The 12,142-nt window shown below is 38.7% G+C and overlaps 1 protein-coding gene across 1 annotated transcript; it reads right to left on the bottom strand.

Annotated features, from left to right (window-relative positions):
* Positions 1-5,912: 5,912 nt before the first annotated feature.
* Positions 5,913-11,937, bottom strand: LOC133664543 (gastrula zinc finger protein XlCGF57.1-like). Its single transcript, XM_062069252.1, has 2 exons — positions 11,720-11,937; positions 5,913-7,759 (listed from the first exon to the last, which is right to left on the bottom strand). The coding sequence occupies exons 1-2, from the start codon at positions 11,880-11,882 to the stop codon at positions 6,465-6,467; spliced, it is 1,458 nt and encodes a 485-aa protein (XP_061925236.1). The 5' UTR covers positions 11,883-11,937; the 3' UTR covers positions 5,913-6,464.
* Between the last annotated feature and the right edge of the window lie 205 nt (positions 11,938-12,142).

Genomic DNA, 12,142 nt, shown 5'->3' on the forward strand with positions numbered 1-12,142 from the left:
GTTTCTGGAGCATCTCATTTGTGGGGTCAATTAAACGCTCAAAATGGCCAGAAAAAGAGAACTTTCATCTGAAACTCGACAGTCTATTCTTGTTCTTAGAAATGAAGGCTATTCCACAAAATTGTTTGGGTGACCCCAAACCTTTGAACAGTAGTGTATGTATGTATGTATGTATGTATGTATGTATGTATGTATGTGTATATATATATATATATATATATATATATATATATATATATATATATATATATATATATACATATATATATGTCAATATGATATTAGTACATATGCACACAATCTATGCTTTTACCAATCAAATTGCAAAATGTTAATTCAGTGCACAAAAAGTTACTTTTAACTGAGATGTAAAAAGATGTAAAGTATAAAAGATGTAGAGATGTAAAAAGATGTAAACAAAGCTGCTCTGTGTAGCACAACTTGAGGTTTGAAAACAGCATCCAGTAGTTCTTCTAGACCTTTGTTCTCCTCCATTGTCCTAGAAAGTTCCTCCTCGTACTCTACTATGGTTCTTTCAAACACTCCAAATATTTCTTCAAGAACAGAATTTAGTCGCTGTCCCATCAACATTCTCACCTTTCTGACCGGACACATTTTTTAAACAAACACAACCTGCGTGTTGCTAACTTCCGGCTTTTCTTCTTCGCTGGTTTCTCGCTGCCACGATCAAACACGCGGACTTACAGCTGATTTTAAAAGTTGAATTAAGATAAATCAATTAATCAATCAAAGGTTATTTATATAGCCCTTAATCACGAGTGTCTCAAAGGGCTGCACAAGCCACAACAACATACCACATCAGGGCAAGAAAAAAAGTCAACCCAATGGGCACAAAGAGAAACCTTGGAGGGGACCGTAGATGTGGGGGTTCTGGGGAGCCTGGCTGCCCTGATGGAACACTTGCTGCAGGGTACGTGAGAGACTCCTGGGAGAAATGGAGAATGATGTGCCTCTCAGTGCTTACCGTCCAGGACGTGGAAGACCTCTACCTATTTGGAACCGTGATTGCTGGGCACCTGCTGATTGGGCTGGGCATTGCTTTGGTGTATCCTCAAATTCGGAAGACGATGGCAGACATTCAAGGACCTCAAAGGCTGCCCGTCGCAATGGAAGACATGGGTCCAGCTGTGGGAACGCAGACTGGGGCCATTTCAGAACTGAATCGTAAGTTGGATCAGGACTCTCTCCAGAGGCTGCAGCGCTTGCAGAACTCTGCTGCTCGTCTTTTAACCAAAACCAACCGACGTGAGCACATTACCCCTGTACTGGCTTCCCTTCATTTTAGAATTGTACTTATTGTTTTTAAATGCTTACACCAAGGAGCCCCGCCCTATCTTTTTGAGCTGCTGCAGCCTTATTATCCCAGCAGGACCCTGAGGTCTTCAGACCAGCTCCTTCTGGCTGTCCCAAAAACTAGGCTAGAAACCAGAGGAGATGGAGCCTTCTCAGCGGCAGGGCCCAGACTGTGGAACAACCTTCCACTATCTATTAGATCCTCCCAGTCTCTGAGACTATTTAAATCTAAAAATATATTTTTACTCCCTGGCCCTGGCGTTCAAATCCAGTTAGGCAGGATATCTTGGTTGTTTTGTTATTTCTTGTGTTATCCATTTGTATTTATTTATTACATTTTAGTATTTTAGGTGATACATTCTGCACTTCTTTTAAGGTATATTTTACTATTGTATTTATTGTTACTATGTTAATGTGACACTATGTGCCCCTTATGTCTTCTGTCTGTACAGCACTTTGGCCAACTGAGGTTGTTTTAAATGTGCGATATAAATAAATAAACTGAACTGAACACATCATTGAGTGGCATTTAGTTTTTCCACTGGGGGGGACCAGACAAGCTCTGCTTCTTCCACTCATTTTGGACGGTTGATCACTTGAGCAAAAGTTGTGCTTGTAAAGTTTTGACATGTTCAAAATAAGTACATTGAAAGTGAACATTAATAATAACATTTTAAAGTATTTTTTGGTTGTATGCCAACTTTGCGGAGCAGCTCTTCACAGCATCACCTCGCTAGTTAGCTTAACGTTAGCATCTTCTTATTGGGTAACATATATACACATCATTTTTGGTAAATGTTTTGACTTTATTAGTACATTAACCTCCAGTCTTCACACAGTGAGCGTAGAAATGAGTTTAACTTTGGGGGGACATCAATTTATATCTCAAAATAATTTTAGGACAAATAAATGATTACACAGTATCAGTATCAGTCTATGTTAAGCATTTTATGTAGCATTCCCATTTTACACTTTTTGGTGAACTCTTGTGAAATATCCACTGTCATGTTACTCTTTATAGTTAATTACTTAGTAAAATAATAAAATATTTACTGAGTCCTTCTGCCAGTTCACTTTTTTGTGGTGTCATTTTGCTACCTGTTAAGGAAAGTATGTTTTGATTGATTGATTGAAACTTTTATTAGTAGATTGCACAGTGAAGTACAATTGACCACTAAATGGTAACACCCGAATAAGTTTTTTTTCAACTTGTTTAAGTCGGGGTCCACTTAAATTGATTCATGATACAGATATATACTATTTTCATACTACAGTCATCACACAAGATACTCATCAGAGTATATACACTGAATTATTTACAATCCGGGGTGTGGGATGTGGGGGGGTGGGGGGGGGGGGGGGGAGGGGGGGGGGTAGGCCTGGTTGGTATCAACACTTCAGTCATCAACAATTGCATCATCAGAGAAATGGACATTAAAACAGTGTAGGACTGACTTGGTAGGATATGTACAGCAAGTAGTGGACATAGAGAGAGAGATCAGAAAGTATAAGAAAAAGTGTCTACATTTGATTATGTACATTTGATTATTTACAGTCCGGGGAGGTAGGATGTGGAAGGGAGGGTGTTAGTTTAGGGTTGAAGTTGCCTGGAGGTGTTCTGTTAGTGCGGTTTTGAAGGAGGATAGAGATGCCCTTTCTTTTACACCTGTTGGGAGCGCATTCCACATTGATGTGGCATAGAAGGAGAATGAGTTAAGACCTTTGTTAGATCGGAATCTGGGTTTAACGTGGTTAGTGGAGATCCCCCTGGTGTTGTGGTTATGGCGGTGGTTATGTGTTCTTAAAGGCCTACTGAAAGGAAATGTTTTTATTTAAACGGGGATAGCAGATCCATTCTATGTGTAATACTTGATCATTTCGCTATATTGCCATATTTTTGCTGAAAGGATTTAGTAGAGAACAACAACGATAAAGTTCGCAACTTTTGGTCGCTGATAAAAAAAAGCTTTGCCTGTACCGGAAGTAGCGTGACGTCACAGGAGGAAGGGCTGCTCACATTTCCCCATTGTTTACACAAGCAGCGAGAGAGATTCGGACCGAGAAAGCGACGATTACCCCATTAATTTGAGCGAGGATGAAAGATTTGTGGATGAGGAACGTGAGAGTGAAGGATTACAGTGCAGTGCAGGACGTATCTTTTTTCGCTCTGACCGTAACTTAGGTACAAGGTCTCATTGGATTCCACACTTTCTCCTTTTTCTATTGTGGATCACGGATTTGTATTTTAAACCACCTCGGATACTATATCCTCTTGAAAGTGAGAGTCGAGAACGCGAAATGGACATTCACAGTGACTTTTATCTCCACGACAGTACATCGGTGAAGCACTTTAGCTACTGAGCTAACGTGATATCATCGGGCTTAACTGCATATAGAAACAAAACAAATAAGCCCCTGACTGGAAGGATAGACAGTAGATCAACAATTCTACCAAACTCTGGACATGTAACTACACGGTTAATGCTTTCTAGCTTGGCGAAGCTGTTGCTAACGACGCCATTGAAGGTAACTTAGCTACGGAACCTCGACAGAGCTATGCTAAAAACATTAGCTCTGCACCTACGCCAGCCCTCATCTGCTCATCACGACCCGTGTTCACCTGCGTTCCAGCAATCGACGGTACGACGAAGGACTTCACCCGATCACCGATGCGGTCGGCGACCCGGAGACGGAGGAAGTCAAGGTGAGGTCGGTGGCTAGCGCGTCTGCTATCCATCTCAAAGTCCTCCTGGTTGTGTTGCTGTAGTCCGCCGCTAATACACCGATCCCACCTACAACTTTCTTCTTTGCAGTCTCCATTGTTCATTAAACAAATTGCAAAAGATTCACCAACACAGATGTCCAGAATACTGTGGAATTTTTAGATGAAAACAGAGCTTTTTTGTATTGGATTCAATGGGCTCCGAATACTTCCGTTTCAACCATTGACGTCACGCACATACGTCATCATACATAGACGTTTTCAACCGGAAGTTTAGCGGGAAATTTAAAATTGCACTTTATAAGTAAACCCGGCCGTATTGGCATGTGTTGCAATGTTAAGATTTCATCATTGATATATAAACTATCAGACTGTGTGGTCGGTAGTAGTGGCTTTCAGTAGGCCTTTAAATATATAAATAATCCTCCATATTGGCAGCCATAGTGATTCATTTATTCAGCAGAGCAATAAAACTTGGATCTGACAAAAAGTAAACACAAATGCTGTCTTCCTCGCTGATAAAACATGATAGCAACATGCAGCTGCTAGCTCATGATCGCCCCCACTTCTCAGTGTGGCGAGTTGGAGTACTACAAGAGGCACTCTAATACAGTGCTTAAATCTGTATTTTTAGTCCTATTATCAAGGAATAATGAGGTCACACGTATATTAAAACATTAATGCTAAGGTTTAGTCCAGTAGTGGGCCGGTGATGATGATGAAGATGTATCTGTGCAAGTGAACAAATGGATCCACAAGGGACAACAACCCTTTCCACAGACTACACACACATCAAAAAAATACATCTTAGAAGCCTACAACAATATATTTGAAGAAGACTTTAGGATTAAAAGTGAAGATGTGAGGTGAAATAAGTACAAATGCAGCAATAAAAACAAGCAACTCCACTCACGATGGCTCTAAAGTTCAGTGATGTGTTGCTAACTTCAGCATTTTTCTTCTTTGTGATGTTTTGCAGTAGTTAACATCCATGATGTAACAATGCTGCTAATCTACCAGAGTCCACATTTTGTTAACAATTTCATTCATTCATACTTCTAATTGGATAATAACATGAATAAAATGCAATTGAAAAAATGTGTGATTTTATGAGACGAAAAAAACCCAAATGAAAATAATAAGATGTCCTCTCTTCAAAGATGAGAAGAAAAATAAAATAGTAGCTACATATATAATATTCAATACATGCACACAACTTAAAAAGTAACTACAGGACAACATATAAGACTAGAACAGGGGTCGGCAACCTTTACCACTCAAAGAGCCATTTTGGCAATTTTCACGAATTAAAGAAAGTAATGGGAGCCACAAAAAAAAAAATTTAAATATAAAATGAAAAACACCGCATACAGAGCTTAAATGCTTTGTGCTATGTTAACCAGGGGTCTCAGACACACGCACCGGCACACACTTTCATGTGGAAATTTGATGTTAGTGCAGCCCGCGAGTTTTGATTAATTGGCGCTTGACAGCATCATACTCGCCAACCCTCTCATTTTTTCCCGGGAGACTTCCGAATATCAGAGCGTGATGACACTACATTTGGCGCCCTCTACAGACTGCCCTAATAGTGTACCTGCTCGACCACATGTAGAATGCAGTTTCAGTTTGCTCACGTAAGTGACAGCAAGGCGTACTAGCTCAGCAGCCACACATCTTACACTGACGGTACCAATACCCAGAATCCCATGCAGCCCTAACTCTTCCGCTCAACCAACGCACGGAGAGGGGGGGCGGGGGGGGGGGGGGGGGGGGGGTTGATGTGTGGGGGGGGGTTGTGGTAGCGGGGGTGTATAATGTAGACCAGAAGAGTTAGGGCTGCATGGGATTCTGGTAATGGTTGTGTTGTGTTTATGTTGTGTTACAGTGGGATGTTCTCCAGAAATGTGTTTTTCATTCTTTTTTGGTGTGGGTTCACAGTGTGGCGCATATTCGTAACGTAACAATGTTAAAGTTGTTTGATACGGTACGGCTACCGTCAGTGTAAGCTGTGTGGCTGATGAGTAAGTATGCTTTGCTGTCTCCTGTGTGTGCAAGTAATAACAACATACAACATGTGGCTGGGCTGGCACGCTGTTTGTAAATGCTATAGAGGACAATTACTGCAGTGCAATTAGGGCACGTCCTTTATTTAGTAATTAAAGTGGAAATAGGATTATTTTTACACTGGGAGTAATCTATGAGAGACACTGAGATCCATAAGTCTCCTGGGAAAATCGGGGGCGTCGGCATGTATGTAGCTGAGCCGCTTCAGAGTGGTCAAGGAGCCGCATGCGGCTCCGGAGCCGCGGGTTGCCGACCCCTGGACTAGAAGATGAGAAGCACTACATACAACATCAAATATACATTCATATTAAACATGCTGTGTTTTTAAACTACATTTAGCACAATCACTGTTTAAGTGTTTTTAAATCCCTTCAGCTTCCATGACTGTTACACACTTGTGTCTACTGACCTGATTCTTAAACCTGAACATCTTATCACACACAGTGCAATTAAATGGTTTCTCTCCAGTGTGTGTGCTCATGTGTGTGGTCATGTTATCTTTTCTGGAGAAAATCTTCTTACAAACAGAGCAAGTAAAAGTTTTCTCACCTGTGTGTGTTCTCATGTGCAATATCATTTCCTTCTTAGTGTTGAATCTTTTAGCACACGCTGAGCAACCGAAAGGTTTCTCTCCAGTGTGTGTTCTCATGTGTCTGGTCATGCTTTGCTTTCTGGAGAAACTCTTCATACAAACAGGGCAAGTAAAAGGTTTCTCACCTGTGTGTGTTCTCATGTGCAATATAATTTCCTTCTTAGTGTTGAATCTTTTAGCACAAGCTAAGCAAGTAAAAGGTTTCTCTCCAGTGTGTGTTCTCATGTGTCTGGTCATAATTTGCTTTCTGGAGAAACTCTTCTTACAAACAGGGCAAGTAAAAGGTTTCTCACCTGTGTGTGTTGTCATGTGCAATATAATTTCCTTCTTAGTGTTGAATCTTTTAGCACAAGCTGAGCAAGTAAAAGGTTTCTCTCCAGTGTGGGTTCTCATGTGTGTGGTCATGAGTTCCTTCCTGGAGAAACTCTTCTTACAAACAGAGCAAGTAAAAGGTTTCTCACCTGTGTGTGTTCTCATGTGTGTGGTCATGTCATTCTTAGTGTTGAATCTTTTAGCGCAAGCTGAGCAACAAAAAGGTTTCTCTCCAGTGTGTGTTTTCATGTGTGTGGTCATGTCACCCTTTCTGAAGAAACTCTTCTTACAAACAGAGCATGTAAAAGGTTTCTCTCCAGTATGTATTCTCATGTGTACTGTAAAATTACTCTTCAGTCTAAATGATTTCCCACATTGAGAGCAGTCAAAGTGTTTGTTGTTAGTGTGTTGTCTCGTATCACCTTTAGAGTCATTTTTACTCTCCAAAGGTTTTTGGATGTGGTCACTGTGATCAGACATCATGTTGTCCATGTCTGACAGTGGGGCAAAGATGCTGTCTGGTTCTGACTTTATATCTTCACAATGCTCTCCATCAGCTTCTGTGATGTGTTGACTTACAAGCTCCGCCCCTCTGTTCTCCTCACTTTGACTGTGATGAAGCTGTAAGGACTGAGCTTCATCTTCATCATGAAGCTGCTCCTCTTTAATGTGGGAGGGGGCCTGTAGCTCCGTCTGTCCCACACTGGTGTGCCACTCCTCTTCATGACTCTCCGCTGACACCCGCTGGACATCTGCAGAACAAATGAGGTGTTACTGTATTGAAGTTTGCAGTATTCAAACTATTGACATGTGAGCGAGGCCAAATAGACAGTGATGGGCAAGCTACCTGGACAATGTAGTAAGCTAAGCTACAAGTTACTCTCAATTAAATGTAGCTAAGCTATCCTCAGAGAATTGTAGCAAGCTACACTACAAGCTACACTGCAAAAGTAGCTCGCCGCATCAAAGCTACATTTAACAGCATTTATTATATATATTGGCCCACATGTATAATATCAATGTTTATGTTGTCCATGGAAATAAGTTAGTAAGAAGCAAAAGAAAAACAACCAACCATGGATGACAAAAGGACTGAAAATGCTTGTCACAAAAAAATACATGATATGGAATATTAATAACACAGACATCTATAGAGGCAGAAAATAAGTATAAGAAGTATAAAAAAACAAGCTAATTGGTATACTAGGAACATGTAAGAAGGAATACTACAGACAAAGAACAGAAACATGAGAGCAACATGGGACATCCTAAATAGCATCATTAAAAATGCTGCTAAGAAAGATTACCCCCAGTACTTTCTACATGGAAATACAAAAAAAGACAATATGAACCAAATAGTTGAACGTTTTAATGATTACTTTGTTAATATGGGAAAAAATGTGGAACAAAGAATTCCAAATGCAGAAGATGGGTCAGTTGAGGACTTGAGTGAGCTCATAGACAGAAATCCCAATTCTATGTTTCTTAAGAACGTGACAAAAGAAGAAATAATCAAAATTGTAAAACATTGTAAATCCAAGACCTCAAGCGACTGTCATGGAATAGATATGGTAACCATGAAAAAAGGTTATAGAAGACATTTCAGAACCTCTGACAATATCAATATCAGCAACGTATCATTTCTAACCGGCAAATTCCCTGACAAAATGAAAATTGCAAAAGTCGTACCAATTTATAAGAATGGAGACATACACCAGTTTACTAACTACACACCAGTTTCATTACTTCCACCATTCTCCAAAATCACGGAAAAACTATTCAATAGCCGATTAGATATATTTATCAACAAAAGTGGGACGCTGGTGGAGAACCAATATGGACGCCCAGCAAATATCTCAACATCTGGTCAACATATGTAATAACAAGTTTATGTTAGATATTGAAATGAATCAAAACAATGTAATGTATATATATATATAAATATACATACAGTGTTTCCCATAAACTGCCAAGATACCTGTGGTGGTGGGGGCGTGGCTATGGGCGTGGCGATGGGCGTGGTCACCATGACATCATCGAGTAATTTGCATAATTTACTACAATGATATGATTTTCTCTAAAAAGGCTCAAAAAATGTATACTTACTAATTAATAATAACAGTTTTGTTTTAAACGTCCATCCATCCATCCATCCATTTTACAATATAATTACAACACTTTATGTAGATATTTATAATACAGATTTGAACAATAAGTTATTCACTGAAATATATTTATTAATTGTGGTTCTTATAAAAAATATATCTTATAAAACATAAAAGCTAAAATGTCTCATAAAGCTCTGCCCCTTTAATTAGTGCATACTAAATACTTTAACTTTAGCCTACTACTACAACCATATTATTTACCAGCAACATAAAGTGAAACAGAGGCAGAGGTGTCCTGCCACAGTCAGTAACAAATAAACAGAAAACAGTAGTGGTGGTAGATAGACACAGAGCTTCATCAAACATCTGATCCACTGAACAAAGAGCTCCAAAAATCTTGAACTTTAGACTGCCATCAGTTTTACTCCCTACACTTAACCATGTGTTTCCTACTGCCTGCAGACTTTGCACCCTTTTTTAATACACATGTTGTGTTTCTAATATAAATACATTTAATAAAGTCAAATACAAATAAGGCAACAAGAGAAGTATCCTACACTTCTCTTTTGTAAAGTAAATCTGAAAAGCCGATATGGGCATCTACATCAACTATATGATTTGCCTGAGAAGCTGGAGAGGACAAAAAAAAAAATATATATTTTTTTTTTAAATTTGTTTTTTATTTATTTATTTATTTATTTATTTTTTTAAATTTGTGGCGGACGTAATTCTTTCGTGGCGGGCCGCCACAAATAAATGAATGTGTGGGAAACACAGATATGTATATATATATATAGATAGATAGATAGATAGATAGATAGATAGATAGATAGATAGATAGATAGATAGATAGATAGATAGATAGATAGATAGATAGATAGATAGATAGATAGATAGATAGATAGAGAGAGATCGTGATGACTTGAAGTAAATAATGAAGATTGAAAACCAATTACAAAAAACTAAATCCAAAACAAATTTACTAAAAGCTTACCATTTTTATATTTGCATAGTATGTATATATTATTAATGTTGTAAATATAAATCTTTATATATTTAAAAATGCTGGTCCTAAAGAGGTAGGCATTTTTCAGAGGTTGTCAAGAAGGTCACACATACAATAATGTGTGTGCGTGCGTGCGTGCGTGCGTGCGTGCGTGCGTGCGTGCGTGCGTGTGTGTTCTTGAGACATGAAGAAGGAAAAGTAAATTCCATATGAGGAGGTGTGAACAAGTTAAGACATAAATCATTGTCCCAAAAACATTGCATCTAATAGAGAGCCAAATACTAGAGTATGTGAACATTGCTCCAAAGTCAGGATTTTTTGTTGATTTAATGTGCATAAACATTGAACATTGACAGGTGCAAAGGCAGCAATATATGATAAAACAAGACGGCAGCTAAAGGACTAAAGAAGGACTTCCCTATTCATCCCCCTCTGGCCAACATATGTAATAACAAGTGTGAGTAAGAAATTGAAATGTGCCTCCTTTGGCCAAAATGTATCAAATAAATATGTATACAGAGACATACTGTAATAACTTGAAGTAAATAATGAATATTAAAAAATAAAAATTACAAACAAAAAATTTAAAGCAAAACTTATTAAAATTAACTAAAAGCTTACCTTATTTTATATTTGCACAGTATGTATATATTAATGTTGTAAATACACATCTTTATATATCTAGAAAGGGTGGTCCTAAAGAGGTAGGCACTGTCACATCTAATAGAGAGTCAAATACTAGAGTATGTGAACATTGCTTCAAAGTCAGGATTTTTTGTGGATTTAACGTGCATACAAAAGTGAACATTGACAGGTGCAAAGGCAGCAATATATGATAAAAAAAGACGGCAGCTAAAGAAGGACTTCCCTATTCATCCCCAAAAAACCCGCCAGGTGAGCAGCTGATTTTACCAATCCCGGTGCTGACGTAAGACAACCCACGTCCCATATGTTTTTTTTTAATGAAATAAGTTTATTTCCATCATATAATCAACCATCAACCATTTTGTGTGATCAGTTTAACAGTACAGATGATACATATTTAACAATCATACACATTTACACACACACAAAAGAAAAATAATTACCGAAAAAGGAATAGGCTGAAGCCAAAGCTTATATTTGGGGGGATTACCCCAATACTTCTTAGACAGAAACACAAATAATAACGAAGAATGTTTTAATGTAGACACATAGAATCATCATACTGCTGTGATTATATGCATCAAGTGTTCATTCAAGGCTAAGGCAAAATATCCACATATATATGGTGTATCGTGACATGGCCTAAACATATCGAGATATTAATAAAAGGCCATATCGCCCAGCCCGAATTAGAATGTGACATTTTTTTTTTTCTTAAATATATCCATCGTCATGTCTTTTATAATGATTGTGAACGATAGAAAAAATTCCCCCAAAAAGTGCAGTTCCCCTCTAAATTCCAGTGATTAGATTTAAGACTTGAAGTCTATGAGCATGAAGTGATGAAGCCTACTTGGATGAGAGGACAAACGTCTTCTAAGACAAAGTGAACAGTCCAGTTGTGATGGATTGAATGCCCTGAGAATAAAATGATATGTGGATGTTGTGCTTACTTGGACTGTGATGAAGCTGTGAGGACTCAGGTGGTTTGTCTTCATGCTCTTCAGTCTTCACAGAGACAACAGTCAGTGGAAACTTGGTGACATCATCCTCCTCCTGCCCTAGAAGACACTCTCCCTCCTGAGTGATCCACACTTCCTCCTCTTCCTCTTTCATGTGGGGGGGCTGTGGAGCCTCCTCTTCCTCTTTAATGTGAGGGGGCTGCTGGACGTCTGTTGGGTAAATAAGTAAATAAGATAAAGAGAGAATATAAATAGTTTTGGACTGACACTGTTAACACAATGACATTATTTGTGTTCTTCCGTGTGTTGTGTTAAAAGTGTGTAGCAAAACAACTAATAAAAACACGGGAAATACCTCCTTTTTTCCGAAAATCAATTCAAAAGTGAGTACCGAAACAGACTTGGAAATAGGAT

This window comes from Entelurus aequoreus, linkage group LG14 (assembly GCF_033978785.1).
Source record: "Entelurus aequoreus isolate RoL-2023_Sb linkage group LG14, RoL_Eaeq_v1.1, whole genome shotgun sequence".
NCBI lineage: Eukaryota > Metazoa > Chordata > Actinopteri > Syngnathiformes > Syngnathidae > Entelurus > Entelurus aequoreus.